The sequence below is a fragment of the Danio rerio genome, chromosome 23, assembly GCF_052040795.2.
Source record: "Danio rerio strain M-AB ecotype USA chromosome 23, GRCz13ab, whole genome shotgun sequence".
NCBI lineage: Eukaryota > Metazoa > Chordata > Actinopteri > Cypriniformes > Danionidae > Danio > Danio rerio.
In genome coordinates, this window is record NC_141043.1 from 5,447,583 (window position 1) to 5,464,222 (window position 16,640).

General features: G+C 40.6%; 1 protein-coding gene across 1 annotated transcript in view; it reads right to left on the minus strand.

Annotated features, from left to right (window-relative positions):
• lgr6 (leucine-rich repeat containing G protein-coupled receptor 6) overlaps positions 1-11,840 on the minus strand; it is a 155,394-nt gene extending 143,554 nt beyond the window's left edge. Inside the window, 1 exon segment of the mRNA NM_001423839.1 lies at positions 11,270-11,840. Within this exon segment, the coding sequence (NP_001410768.1) occupies positions 11,270-11,463 (194 nt within the window). The 5' untranslated portion in view covers positions 11,464-11,840.
• Between the last annotated feature and the right edge of the window lie 4,800 nt (positions 11,841-16,640).

Here is a 16,640-nt window from a genome sequence, read left to right on the forward strand (position 1 = left end):
CAGGCGACTGCTGCAAATTGTGCTTTAATGTTTAGCTGGTCAAATGTATGGTACAGACTCTAGGAGTCGCCAATGGAAATAAAACAGACACGCACAAAAAATGTGCGTACGCCTGCCAGAAAGCTGCCGTGAAGCTGCGCACATTCCCGCGTTCAGTTCATTGTTAGTAAATCCAAACGTGAGCGATTCTGAGCCTGAAACCTGGCGTACGCAAAGTTTTTGTGCGTACGCAGCGTTGATACATGAGGCCCCTGGTGTGTAGATTCATCATAGTTTAAGTACACCACCTGCATGTGAGGTATGAGTGTAGTTGATTGTTTAATGTTGATTGTATAAACACACTATGAACAGCAGCTATGCTTATTATTTTTTTAATTCTCTATTTCCACCTGGGGATACTCATCCTAAGGCCCCTAGAGATTACACAGGGCTATTAATGCGATCCACAACCTGTGAAGATATGATGCCAAGGTATCCATAATCCCGGACCAGGACATAGCATGAGCTGATGCTGTGGTGGTCATGGAAGAGTGGAGAGCATGTGACTGATTCCTGACAGACCACAGGTACAATCGAGTCTTCAGATTGATCCTATGGACCAGCCTGATCACCCACCGCTGACCTACTCATACCTGCAGTTCTGCATGATGGACGTCCAGTGTTCTCCATCTTCCAGACTGCAGCTCTGCACAAGAAGTTTGTCCAGAAAAGAAATGGTCGTATCCAGCTGAGCCTGGTTTCTCTCGAGGTTTTTTTTTTTCCTTCACTTTCGTCAATTGGTGTAGTATGTTTCTCGCCACTGTTGCCACTGACTTGCTTGGTTGAGACTTGAGGAGCTGCGCACTGATGGATTTGCTCTTCGGTGTTTGGACTTTCAGCAGTGAAATTTAAACCACACTGAACTGAACTTTCAAGAGTTCACACTTAGCTGATATTCAATAAAGCGTAATTGGCATGCTGTCCCGGGAGAGATCCCTGAGCTTGTAATATCCTCGAGCTCCGGGCTCCCTCCCGTTAGAAGCGCGAGAGGGAAGTTCGAGCTCAGGTAGGTCTCGAGAACTCCCTTGCTTGTTGCGGTGTGAGAAGTGTGAACTAAGGTTGTCTTAGGTGATAATTTGGTTTAGTCGATTAGCTATGGTTTATGTTTTTGGATGGTGGGAGGAAACCGGTGAACGCGGGGAAAACCCACGCGAACACGGGGAGAACATGAAAACTACCAGAGAAATGCCAACCAGCTCGATATGAGGTTGGACAAGTGATGTTCCTGCTGTGAGGCAACAGTGCAAGCCACTGGGCCACCGTGTCGCCTAATGGAAAAAATAAGGGGAGGAAGTAGGGGTGGAAGGTGGGGAAACTTCAAGACGAATATAACTGGAGTGAAAAACTCTGGTTATTTATAATGCTTCTGTAATCATCTAATATTACGGATATTATGGAGCTAATGAGGTGCCAGCCGTGTTGATCATATGCACGTGACCTTCTTGAAATTAGTTTATAAATAAACCACACAAACTGAACTTCAACTCTATAAACTGAACTGACACAGTTTCAATTTACAACAACTTCAATGTTAAGCTGATTTGACACAATCTAGAAGTGCTATAGAAATAAACATGAATTAAATTAAATTGGAGATGCTGTGGGTACTGACAGGATTTTGTGGACTGTACTGTAGCACTGCTGCTTTCATGGATGTGCAGCTGCGAGTGATGCGATTTCCGCATACCCCATGACTCCCTTCTGCAACCATTCTCTCATCTTTCCCTTCTAGACACAACGCCCTGAATAAACTTAAAGCTGTCCATCAGAAATGTCCTTGCTTGAATTCCCTCACAAAACACTACAAACGTGTCATTCCAACTAGCATTCCTACATGATTTGAGCATGTTGTCATTACAATATGTTCCCAGTTATTGCGCTAATAACTGATGACGCAAATCTTCCTCCAGACATGACAACAGGTTATGTGATTCCTCTTCCGTAGTTTGGTGAGAAAAACCTTCCCATATAAGTCTGATACATAGATAGCAACCAGGATTCAGCCAGTAATCTTTCCTGATGCAAGGCACAGCCCTAAATAGTTCAGATAAGGAAAAATCTCAGTTTGAAATTCCTGCTTTGAGCCGGCCTCTGTCTGGCCAGCGATCCTTCCTGGTCTACACATTGCAATCTGGGATGAGTTGTATATTCTCAATGAAGCAAATGTAAGCAAACTCATTAAAAAAGCATTAGGGGGAACTGTGTAATGCTGTAAGCTGTATGCATGTAAGGTAATCTATTTGGAAACTCTGAAGGTTTAATTTGCTCCTTCATTCGAGTAGACAGCTTCTCACATGTGTGAAGCTATGCGTGAGAAGTTAACCATTTCTGCTCTGGTGTGACTGAGCTCATCTATGGTTTAGATCAGGAATCTGAAATCGGAGCTTCTGTATAAACTATTTCCACTTAACATGCAGTGTTCTGAGTATCTTCTTTCCTAGCCATTGTCCTCCCTAATGTTTTCCAGTGGTGTCTAGGGGGGTGAGAACATGTCACCTCAAAAGCACAGTTTATAGCTTGTGTCAAGAGCCGAAGGTTGAAATGTAGCTGAGGACTTAACCACAGGTTAACAGACCCCCACGTAGTCCCCCACAGAGACCTGCGATGGATTGTCAAGTTTGCCTAAGGGGTGATTTATGAACCTCCTCCATTGAAAAGGACAGAAGTCACACTTACCCGCAGATTCAATTGTTATTTCTTCACCAGAACCCACAGGATGTTTTTTTTATTACTCAGAGGTGAATCTACCTCATCTTCCCTTGATAATATACTTGATCCAAAATTCCACAAATCTTACCAAACTTTAAAATGAGTAGGCACATTGGTATAGCAACAAAGTCCACTGGTTATTACACCAGAATTAGAGTATATTTTGTAGCCATATTGACCTAGAAAAATAAATGTACTTAAACATCTTGATGCATGATGAAACTACAGAAGAGTCAAGCTTTAAATAGGAAAAATAAGATAAAAATTAGTCTAATCCCGTTTAAATAATGCAATCAATGACACAGGTCCCCATTTCTGCACGGTATTTGGAGATCCCACATAGAGTTTGTTCCCCACAGTCAGCTTAGTAGAAGCATTCAGGTCCTCTCCTCAAGCTCTGGATCTATTTAAAGATGTTCTGGAGATGAGGCAGTCTGCGGTAGGTCCACTGGTTTATTTATCCTGCATGGGCTCTGACTATTTTCGGGCTGACTTCACAGGGCACTAATTGCTCTCGTTTCACTGTTAGGTAACGGGAAGAGAAGGAAATGAACAATCACTCCCATGTTTGTTTGAGGGTGAGGTTGAGTCTGCGACTCTGTGTGTGTGTACTAGCTTGTACACAAATGGAGTCGTGTGTTAATGACAAGACATTCTGCATAAAGAAAAATATGCAGCTGCCTGTTTTTTGTTTATTCATTTGTTCATTCAGCCTTTTTAACTGGAATTTGAATCAGGAACTGAGGAATTTATGAAGGAATGTTCTAGTAAATATACTACAGACCGCTATAGAGGCAAGTTTAAAAAGAAGGAAAGAAAGTATGACAGAATAAGCACTAAAGAAAGCTTGCATTATAAATGTGATCTGGCTCTGCAAGTAGGATCATAACACTCTCAGGTGTAAACATACCTCGGTCTTTTCTACAGCCTGGAGGGTATGTTGTACATCCTGACCCCTCTCACTCACTCACTACATTGCACATCAGTGTGGCAGATTCCTGTGTCTGTTTGAATTGTCCAATGTTCTGAAAAGATCAAACTCCCTCCCTCGTTGCCTTGTCCATGACCTGTCCTGACACACAAAGCAGGTAAACAGGCCACTGGGGTACCATAGAGTCAGAATCTAAGCTGTCTTCCTACTTCTATCAGACGTAATACATCACTTTCACCTGCTTCTTCCATCGGTCATGAACCCACTGCGAAATTTCACCCCGGCAAACATGTACGTCCCAGTACACTGTGGACTTCATCAGCTGGAGGTTTTATTAAACTCTCCATTCCAGATACCCCGTTGACATTTGGAGACTCGTTTGAAGAACAGTTTTATACTCTTTCTCCGAGGAACAGTCTGCGAGAATGCCAAATTGTTCCATGTGTTTCATATATTTGTTAACTTTCGAGCATTACTTCTTGGAGACTCTGAGTTTTGGTAATGGACTGTTGATGGGGGTATACGTGCAGCGATATAAATCCAACCGAGCACCTCAGCTGTGATGTTATTCCTCAGCTCTTTGCTCTCCGTGAGCCCCGCTGAGTTGCTTTGCAGTGGTACCATAAGCATCAAAGCTGTGAGCGATTGTCCGAGCAGTTCGTCTGCTAGCACCCCCTGAGGGATCAGCCTACAAACTTACCACATTATAAAGCTCAAAGCGTACACCGCTGCCAGGATGAAAAGACCATTATCACCCTGTTTCATTGAAGAGCTTAGGTGGTTAAACGGAGAGAACATTAGAGCCCTTGAAACCGTTTAATGATGCAAGCTGCCAGAGTTGAATTCACAAGGATTTAAAGTGCGTAAACAAGCCTGAAGATCTAAGGCCTAAACTATGTGCTCACGTTTTTGCTTGCGCTTTTACCATTCTTAATTCACAGCATGGTTAGAGAACGGAAGATGATGCAACAAAACTGTAGGAAAGAGATTTGGGTAAAAATCCACTATATTACTTTGGCAGCAATAGGTTACATCTCCAAAAGTGAAACATACTTGGTGGATTAAAATGGAGGGTGGGTTGGAAGGTATTGGGTCCTCTTTGCTCTTTTCATCAAGATGCAGCTTGGTGTCATTTTGGGCAACCTGACTTGGTGTCATCTGTCCCAAACCAGCCCTTGTCTGTCTTTTGCTTTGCCTACTGCATTTCCCAATAATAATAAAAATAATTATATTGACATTTAACATGTAACGGAGGCCAGCTAGTAAGTGCTGTGCAGGTAAACCGCACTCCGCTGACCTCTAAAGGTGCTCTAGTGACAGATGCTAGAGGCCGTGGTCTTTAGCCTCCTTGGTAGAGCAACCGACTCCCATGTGGAAGGTCACCGGTTTGATACCAGCTCGGAGCGTTTGGGTGGTGTAAGACCGGCGGGGTTACATTGGTGCCGTGACCCGGATGGGAGTGAGGTTTAGGGGGGTGAGTGTCACGGAGGCCAGCTAGTAAGTGCTGTGTGGGTAGACCGCACTCCGCTGACCTCTAAAGGTGCTCTAGTGACAGATGCTAGAGGCCATGGTCTTTAGCATCCTTGGTAGAGCAACCGACTCCCATGTGGAAGGTCGCCGGTTTGATAACAGCTCGGAGCATTTGGGTGGTGTAAGACCGGCAGGGTTACATTGGTGCCGTGACCCAGATGGGAGTGAGATTTAGGGGGGTGAGTGTAACGGAGGCCAGCTAGTAAGTGTTGTGCGGGTAAACCTCACTCCTCTGACCTCTAAAGGTGCTCTAGTGACAGATGCTAGAGGCCATGGTCTTTAGCATCCTTGATAGAGCAACCGACTCCCATGTGGAAGGTCGCCGGTTTGATACCAGCTCAGAGCGTTTGGGTGGTGTAGGACCGGCTGGGTTACATTGGTGCCGTGACCCGGATGGGAGTGAGGTTTAGGGGGGTGAGTGTAACGGAGGCCAGCTAGTAAGGGTTGTGCGGGTAAACCTCACTCCACTGACCTCTAAAGGTGCTCTAGTGACAGATGCTAGATGCCGTGGTCTTTAGCCTCCTTGGTAGAGCAACCAACTCCCATGCGGAAGGTCGCCGGTTTGATACCAGCTCGGAGCAGGTTGAGTGGCGTAGGACCGGCAGGGTTACAAAAAGGACTCAAACCCAAGAACACACACTCTGAGCACGTTTGGTACCTTGCTCAAGGGTCTCACTTCAGCCATAGTATTGAGGGTCAAAGAGAGTGCTGGTCATTCACTCCTCCGTCTACAACCCCTGTCGGTGCTGCGACTTGAATCTGCAACCTTTGGATCACAAGTGCAATTCTCTAACCATTATGTGACATAATTGATAAGTGTATATGAAATTTGTTCCAGCTGTTTGCAATATGTGTTACATCATGATTTAGGTGTTAACTCTTCCTGTTTGACTCTTACACTTTAAATCAGTGGTCAAACGGGCCGCAAATGGATTTATGGCCCTCAAATCAGATAACACAACACGCTTCAGATCTTGAAGGCATCTTTCACACACTTGCTCTGTTCTCGTTTCTGACTCTAAAAGGTTTCAAGGCCAAAGCACTGGAAGTTGAGGCAGGCCAGTAAGCGAAAACATGTGTCTGCAGCCCTCAGCCCGAGCTCAACATTAATTTGTGTTTGTGTAGAAAATTGCCCTGAGAGAGATGAAAATATATGGGCCTTGGCTTCAGGGAATGGGCTGACAGCTTTGAGGTTTAAACTGGTCATACAATGATGTTTGGCTGGTTGTTGATTGTACTCATCTTTAGTTGAGCTAACCTAATGTTAAATAAATATATGTTTATTTATACTTATTTATAACTTGTACGATCTACATCGCACTGAATTTCGCACCCAGATGCTTCTATATCACTTTGTGAATAGGACTGTGGAGACAATGGATCCCAGTATTCAGAAAAACACAGCTTTAACCAAGATTTTCATTCGCGGTTTGCAGTATAACACGACAGACACGTCGCTCTGCAAATACTTTGAAACTTTTGGCGACATTGTTGGTGAAAACAGAGCGACAGATGGGGAAATCCAGAGGATATGGCTTTGTGAGTAAAAACAAAGGTGTTTGTTGTTGTTTTTGTTATACAAAGTATTTATGTTTAAATCAAGTTATGTAGTTTTGTTTAAATTTATATCACTATTTATATTTTAGATTTTTAAATGAATGGGCTTTATCTTTATTACAGTAGTTTAGTCGTTTGGGTTGACAATATATAGTTCATTCATTTTCTTGTCGGCTTAGTTCCTTTATTAACTGGGGGTCGCCACAGCAGAATGAACTGTCAACTCATCCAGCACTGTTTTACTGAGCGGATGCCCTTCCAGCCACAACCCATCTCTGGGAAAGCCAATACATAGATCAGTACCCCTAATTTGCTTTAGTTCAGAAATACACACATGCGGCTGAATTTGGCTATGAAGGTAAAAATAATACTTTAATTATAATTATATATAATTATTCATTCATTCATTTTCTTGTTGGTTTAGTCCCTTTATTAATCCGGGGTCCAACTTATCCAGCAAGTTTTTACACAGCGGATGCCCTTCCAGCCGCAACCCATCTCTGGGAAACATCCACACACATTCACACACACACTCATACACTACGGGCAATTTAGCCTACCAAATTCACCTGTACCACATGTCTTTGGACTGTGGGGGAAACCGGAGCAAACCCACACAAAGCAGGGAGAACATGCAAACTGCACATAGAAACACCAACTGAGCCGAGGTTTGAACCAGCGACCCAGCAATCTTCTTGCTGTGAGGCAACAGCACTACCCACTGCGCCACTGCCTCGCCTATATATAATTATATTTAACTAATTATAGATTTATTTACTAATGTCATCTCTAAAAATCTCATAGGTCCTTGATTATGTTTTGTTTCATGCTGACTTTCACTGTATTTACAAAAATCAGATGAAACCTTCCAAGAAATATCCTATTTTGTGTAACAGAGAAGAGGAATTCAAAGAGTTTAGGACGGCACATGAAGAAAATAATGTTCATTTTTGGTTGAATTATCCCTTGAAAATAATGAAAATATAACAGCAGGTTTAAAACAGCATCAACAGATATATGAAATGCATCAAAATATATGAATGTCAGCGAATACATACAGTTGAAGTCAGAATTTTTAGCCCCCCTTTGAATTTTTATTTTTTTTTAAATATCTCTCAAATGATTTTTAAAAGAGCAAGGGAATTTTCACAGTATGTCTAATAATATTTTTTTTCTTCTTGAGAAAGCCTGATTTGTTTTATTTTGGCTAGAATAAAAGCACACACACACACACACACACACACACACATATATATATATATATATATATATATATATATATATATATATATATATATATATATATATATATATATATATATATATATCAATTTAAGGGTTAAAATGAATAGCTCCTTTAAGCTATTTTTTCTCAATAGTCTACAAAACAAATCATCATTGTACAATAATTTGCCTAATTACCCTAACCTGACTCATCATTTAATTAACCTATTTAAGCCTTTAAATGTCACTTTAAGCTGTATATAAGTGTCTTGAAAAATATATAGTAAAATATTATGTACTGTCATTATGGCAAATATAAAATAAATCAGTTATTAGAAATGAATTATCAAAATTAATATGTTTAAAAATATGTTGAGTAAATTATTTTCTCCGTTAAACAGAAATTTGGGAAAAATAAACAGGGGGGGGGCTAATAATTCTGACTTCAACTGTATTCTGTGATTGTATGCAAGGAATCTGTGTCTTATAGGTTTGATTCCTTCACTTTCGATTCCACATTCCATTGGTTAAGTTTGTTCTTCCCCACTGTCGCCACTGGCTTGCTTGGTTTGGGACTTGTGGAGCTAAACATCGATGGATTTGCTCTTCAGTGTTTGCACTTCCAGCAGTGAAATTTAAACCACACTGAACTGAACTAAACTGAACTTCGACTCTGAAAACAGGACTGACACTAGAACTTCTATGTTAAGCTGTTTTAACACGATCTACATTGTAAAAGCACTAAAGAAATCAACATGAATCGAATTGAATATTGGCTGCTTTTAAATATTGCATATCTACAAAATAAGTCAATCAACAGTTCAACTGTGTGTATGTTTAGGAATATGCATGCAAGTATTATTTATGTGTACAAAACAGCAGCCTCTAACTTCTCCTTGTCTGATGTACCTCAACATCCACTCCTGTCGAAGCAACAGAAACAAACAAAAACCAGCGCAAAAACAGGCTCTCTTGGTGACAGGCTTTTTCCGCGCCCCAGGGCACCTGTTGTCCCATATGGGTGATCGCTGCAGAGTGAGACAGGACAGGCATTTAATGCTGGCAGAATGTCCGGCACTGCTGCCTGCTTTCTCAGTAGCATGTTCACACAGCTCCCACTTGTGCTTTGCTTTTAGCTCTGTTTTGTGAATGTTTAGGGTTAAGCAAGACCCACCATGCAAAGAAAAAAAAAATACTGATGGATAGCATATGCTTGTTATGTACACAAACAATAATAACATAGTTTTAAAAGGCTTCAGTGATTATAGGAGGCTACCTTAAAACAATGTACAATTGTCATTTTCTTAAATATCAAGAATGTCACGATTTTAAAATGTACTATATAAAAAGAAATACGAAAAATACATTTATGACAAGGGTTTCGGAGGAAGATTGATGCCCTATTAGATTAGGGAGTCAAATGTGAAGTCTCTAGTTTAATTGTGTGCATACAAGAACTGATTGCAAAGCAACCATATAGCTCATCCTCTAATATAATAAAGAGTCAAGACCCGTCATATATTAAAAGCTGTTAAAAGTAAAATAATAATAACACCATGCCAGTGAAATAAGCTATGGAAAGCAGCTCAGAAAGCAGTTGTATGTTCTGTACATGTCTAACGCAAACACCTCTTCTTGGTTTGTGTAAAAGTTTGGCGTAAAAAAGACGAGCGGTGAATGAGTTCTCTCAGTAAACAGCATCATAAGAACAGAGCTTTCTTGCAGAATGGTCCCCTTCGTACTAAAACACACACTTTGACATCTCAACAATGACATGCACATCAAAGCTCAGTCAATATTTACGTCAATCTGCTCCTCCGGTGAAGAAAGAAAGTGTTAGAGGAGGCATTGTGTTTGAAAGACTTCTGCTTGTCTGATCTACACAGGCTCGACTGAATCTTTGTGGAGGGGAAAACGGTTTCTACAAAAGCATGTGAAATGCGTAACTTGAACTGCGGATGATATAAATGCTGGGTTATTTTAATAAATCACATAATAAATTATTAAATTACGATTGGCTAAAGAATCATTTATTTCAATTTTGATGCCATGCAATTTATTGCGTAATGCGAAAAATTTCCCTATAACATTGGCAGTATAAAAAAGAGATCCAATCTCATGCACTTGCAAATGTCTAGAGACACTCCTCAAGACGTTTCAATATGTTTGAAAGGTTGCGGTACATGTGTTTGCAATCCAATTCCCAACCTACGCTTCCTCCAAAGCCTGAAACACAACTCTCTCCAGTTATTGATTCACGTGAGCTGCTCAACGTTTTATGAGCGAACATTTGAGTCCTCCTTTGCGTCATCATTCACAATCAGGGGACATATGGCATGCCTTAGCGATTAGCATGGACTTAAACCCAACAGGCTTCCAGCTGACATGGAGAAACCCAATACCGTACAGAGCGCCCCACTGCATCACTCTACACACACGTTCCCATCAGATACCACTGCGTGGAGAACTGTCACAGGACACATGGGGAACAAGCATTGCACTCAGCACTGAAAGTATCCCGTTTGGGTCAAAATATAGCCTCGATAATGTGAGTTTGTATAGCAACCCTGATTGAAGGTGCACATCAGCAAGGATCACGTAAGACAGATCACATGTGTGTCATACTGCACCGGTGGATCGAGATCCAGGAATGGGTTGCAGGTCTGTTCTGATAAGGTCACGTGAAAACTTTAGAAGTGGGATAGTTTAAGCAAATTAAGTAATAGCAGAGGTGTGTTTAATAAGGTAGACAAATCCTCCTAAGTGTTTATCATTGATTCATTCAAACAAACGTATTCAAGCACAAATCCATCAGTCACTTAGAAGAAGCGGTCAAATCAGAGAGGATAGCCTGACCATGTACTCATCATGAACCACAAGATTGAAATACAGGTGCTCCCAGAATTATATGAAATTTAAAAACAAAAGATTCTGTTTCCCATTCAACCCTTTCCCTTTAGAAAATTTGAGAAGGTAACATCAACAGAATTGAATTACTGTTTACTTCTAAACTATCAACATCTCTACCGTCTCAGTTATGCCGTCTAATAATAATAACATTAAATCTGTGTCCTGAAGCAAACAAGTTGAGAACCACCGATCAGATCAACCACTCTTTTGTCTGTTATTAACTTTGAGCCTTTCATATCTACCAAACCCATCATTCAGGCGTTTAAAACAATAATCACACAGCGTCCTTTTGAAGATATTTCATGTAATCAAAGCAAGCCATTCACAATCCCATCAAAGTGGATGACAGAAGCGGGAGGGCGTACTCACAGGTAAGACGTCAAAGGACTCAGATCAGTTGGCACGCTGGATAGTCCTTGTTCGGAGCAGTCCACCAGAAGCAGGATGCCATCCTCCTCACACTGGCAAGCAGACGGACACTGCTTCACAGGCACAGCGGCACCCGGCGACCCGTGAGAATGGGCACAGGACACGGCATGCAGGATCAGTAACACCACCAACATGACAATGACTCCAACTCTTATCTCTCTGTGGATGTTCTGTATATCTGTCTGTCTCTCACTCAGCTGTGGCTCTGTTTGTCTGTGTGTATGTGCCTGCCTGCTCTCAGCTCTGAAATGTTATCCTGAGCCTCGTCTCTGTAGATTTATTCTGTCACTTCAAACTCCCATGGGTGAATGAGTCAGACAGGGGCTCACACAGGTCTTCTCTCCCTCTCCCGTCTCATCTCACTTAGGAGACATTCACCTATTGTAGTGGAGGCTTGCAGGGCACTTCTGATTGGCTAGAGGTTTTGGTGGGTGGAGCTGCCGGGTACTGCACTCCTCCTACTTTCTCTTGCGCGCTTTTTCAGCCTCAGGCAGCCGGAGTGGATGGTTGGAAGAAAGCAGGGACGCTGAACTCTGTAGGAATGGACAGATATCTGTTTCACTGCGGATTTCCATCACACCTTTAGTGGTGCCTTAATCCTTTCTTAATAACTTTTCCGCAGCTGCTAAAATCCAGATTTTTTTTTTGTGGAAAGCTCCCTTGATCTGGCAGCAGTCAAGCATTGACTGCTTCTTCTGCCTTTTCTCCTTGTGTAAATCATATGAGAATATTGTTTTGCTCCATTGCTCTTGGAGCAACGCTTTCGTGGTGTTTTATAGCCCGAACAACAATAATTGAGTTAAGCTGCGGGCTCCCCTTAGCCAAACAACCTACAGATTTACAACTTCACTGTCCCAGCTTGTACAGCGGGATGTCTCTTTACCACATGAATATACAGAGTGGTTTGCAAAGACATTTGCATGGCTTGTTTCCTGGGTCTCACTTTAGCTAGCGAAAGGAACAGTGATTAATTGTTTTGTTGTTTTTTTTCAATTAGAAAAATAGACAATGGAAATTTCCAGATCAATAGGAGATAAATAACATTTGTTTACATCTTGGAGGATTATGGTAACCCCTGGGGTCCGTTCTTCGTACCTCTCTTAAATGATCTAAGATGATTTGGCAGATCCTGGATCTTTCCATCTCGATAACTGATCTCTGGCTAATTTGGTTCTTCAAACAAGTTCGCGAATCAGATTAGAATGTCTGGATAAACTGATCTGAGATCGCTGCATGTGTTGTAAAGGACAGATCTATCGATCCTCGAAATCATGATCAGCAATGCAACGATTGGCTGATGGCACAGTTGCGTAGTGACATCATCTGATTAATATTCAATTATCCATGAGAGCAAAATTATGTCAAATTAGCAGTGAACGGTTTGTTAAATGACACGCAATAACCTTCCACATTTGTTTTGAGCTGCAGGCTTTACACTTTCATGTGTCAAGAGTATTCATCATGTATTTCAATGCATATCAATGTATTTAATTCTACATTTAGAAAATATTTTCTTTATTATTGTAGCCGTTTTTTTAATCGGTGTAAAGAATAACTGGATGTTTACAAAAGCATTTTGGTATTGGTAAAGGTGTCTGCAACTTTTGTGAAGCATCAAATCACTGGCATATTAACTGTCAAAACATGTTCATGACTGCATAAATGTATTATTGCTTTAAAAAAGTCTCATATTGTGCATGTTTATTATACACAATTTGTACTAAGCGATCTAAAAAGTTCATATCAATAAGTTTTCTCTGTGCACCACCAGGCGGCAGTCTTTGTACTTTCATTTCGAGAGTGCAGATTGCATAAGATTTATTAATATATATATAACTTTATTTATTTTATTAATAACTATAACTTTATATATATAGTTTAAAAATATTTACTCTTTTTCCAAGTGTATATAACTACTGTAAGAAAATATCAGAATTCGGTACATACTTTCTGTATTATATTTGCTTGAACTAAGCCGATCTAATCCTGTTTATATGAATTGAGCCTGCTCCCGATCAGGTTTAAGCTAGCAGAACTGTTGCTATGACAACAACTCTCAGATCAGCTTTGAAGAACGAAATGATCCTGGATCGTGTCAAATCGTCAATATCCAAATCCAGCTAACTGAGTAATCCACGTACGAAGAACGGACCCCTGATTGATTGCCGCCAAGGGTCATAACAGGGGCAAACTTTAAACATCTTAGAAAAGCACTACAGAGATGTACCACAACATGCACAATTCTAGGAACAATCTTGCAGGATGATTCCAAGGGTCTGTGCAAATTCCTTAAGTGCAGTCTCTGTGTTAAGTGTTGTGATGAATGCAAAATGTGCAACTTCGGCTCATTCTTAAAACCAACCCCTATGAACAAATTCTGCAGACTGATAATTATGAGGTCAGAAGTATACATGGCTGCATTTCGTCTTTAAAACTATTGCAACGTGGAGTATGAATGACGCCGTTCCTTTTCGTGCTTACCAGCTGACCACTTACCTCCATACGGACAGCTTTCTTGCTGTTATCAGTTTGTCTACTTGCTCACAGCATACGTCAGAGTTGACCAGGGGTTCGAGCCTGGCGAAGTACGGTTCCAGAAAGCAGGTAAGTCACAAACAAAAGCTAAAAAAGAAATAAACAAGTAAATAACCTGGGGTCCGTTCTTCGTACCTTGCTTAAATTTTCTACGATGATTTGACAGATCTTGGATCTTTTAATCTTGATAACTGATCTCTGGCTAATTTGGTTCTTCAAACATGTTTGTGAACCAAATCAAAATGTCTGGATGAACTGATCTGGAATCGCTGCATGTGTTCTGAAGGACAGATCAATCGATCCTCGAAATCATGATCAGCAATGCAATGATTGGCTGACGGCACAGCAGCGTAATGACATCATCTGATTAATTTTCAATATTACATGTAAGCAAAATTACATAAAATTCATAGGAAACGGTTTGTTAAATATGATACGAAATAACTTTCCTTCTTTGTTGTGGGCTGCATGCTTTACACTTTCATGTGTCAAGAGTATTTATCTATTTATTTAGTTTTACAGTGGATTTTTTTTATTATAATAGCCGTATAATAGTAGCCGGTTTCCTAATCGGTGTAAAGAATAACTGGATGTTTAAATCAATTTTGCATTACAAAATCATTTTGATATCGGTAAAGATGTTTGCCACTTTTGTGAAGCATCAAATCACCATCATAATAACTGTCAAAACATGGTCATGACAGCATAAATGTATTATTCTTTAAAAAAAAGTTGCATATTGTCCATGTCTATTATCATACACAAGTTTTACTAAAGCGATGGTATATGATTGTATGTAAACGGTTCATTTTAATACATTTTCTCTTTGAACCACTAGATGGCAGTCTTTGTACTTTTATTTCGGAGTGCAGATTGCATAAGTTTTATTAATATATATTTTTAACTCTAATCCTGTTAATGAAATGAAATGAGCCAGCTCCCGAGCAGGTTTGAGCTACCAGACCTGTTGCTATGACAACAACTTCGGATGAGTTTTGAAGAACAAAACAATTCTGGATAGAGTCAAATCATCAATAACGAAATCCAGCTAACTGAGTAATCCACGTACGATGAACAGACCTCTGGTGAGAATATGGTAAAAATCAGGGGGCTTTTCTTTTTTCTGGATTGCTTTTGAAAACACTGGCAGTTGGGTTTAGGGAAGTGGGTGGTATTGGTTTGTTTTAGGGAGGGAGAAGGGTAGGTCAGTCGATCACTCAGTCAGTTAGTCAATAGCGCTGGATTTACACACAAGAGCAGGCATGAATTGCACTCGTGAGAGAAATTTGAGATATCAAAAAGTGTATACAGCGACCTCTGGTGGATTCTAATAAACGGCAAAGAAATGTACCTCCTTGTATGTATTTGGTGCTCTCCAAAAATGTATATAGAGGGTATGTTTTCAGAATGAGCCTGGCTTAAAAATGTGTGGTATTCCAAGCCTTGTACTATACTGGTAAAGGTTTTTGGTAACATTCCCATTGGAAATCTTGCATAGTAGTGATTTAAGCATTATCATTCTGCTCCCTGACCCTATTCTAGGCCACAGTTTACTTTTATTCAGGCCCAAATACAGCCCACACCAGACACTTACACTGGACCACATACTAAATGGAATGATGGCTCTAGGGCGGTCCACTGCTGTTCGTCAGATCTGGGCCACAAATAAGCCAAAGCAATACCACATATTAGTCAGAATTAAACCAATTGAACCAGAACTGACCCTATTCTGGGCCACAGTTTGCTTTTATTTTGGCCCAGATCTGGCCTATTACTTCCAATAATGGATTAAACATTGGTAACATTGTGCCTCACTTCATTTTGTTGCTGTAATTAACAAACTTTTCAAGCAAAGCTCATAAAATTTACATCAGCCCAAAAGAAAATTTCAGGGCTAAAGCAAACACTTTTCTCCATCATGTTGACTTTAGTCTATGTGGTCCACATATGTTTTAAGATACCTGGGCCACATTTGCCATATCTCCTCTGGGCCACTATAGGCTAACGGCTGCATTAGCCAGAGTTTACTGTTCCTAATATTTGCCAAATGTGGCCCACATATGTCTTAAAATAACTGGGCCACATTTGCACCTACACATGTGAGCCACTTTAGGTTTAGACCCAGTTTACCCTTAAATGACTATGCCAAATATTTGCCAACTGCAGCCCACATTTGTCCTCTGTCATTTGGGCCAAATGTATCATTTTCCACATGGGCTACATTGGGCTCACATTCAGATTAAATTTTGCCATAAGTGCCAAATCTTTGCCTTTAATGGCCCATATATGAATTTGGATCTGTGCCCCCCCCCCCCCCTTTGCCAATTTGTATTAATTTTGATCATTCCATCTGCTTCAAAAACTTTTAAGGGCGATTTGTTGTGCTATCAGTGCTGCAGTCCAGAGCTGCTCATTCATCTGGGTTAGAATTATTCACAATGGGCTCAAATGAATTCCATTAATTCATTAAAATTCCTGAGCTAAACCCATTTTCTGTGGACCCTTTGTTACAATCTCTCTCTCTCTCTCTCTCTCTCAAAAAAAAAAAAGAACTGTAGTCATCGCTGCACATTATCTTTGCATTATCCACACACACACACACACAGCAAATTTGGTTGGCCTCTCTCACACTAAACACCATCAAGCTCAATTATCATGCAAACACTCATTGCGGTAATTGCTTTGCCTGAGGACTACAAACATGCAATACTCCCACCTCTCTGAAAAAAAAAAAAATCTTGATTTAATTCATGTCATTTTCCAGTTGTGTCATGCA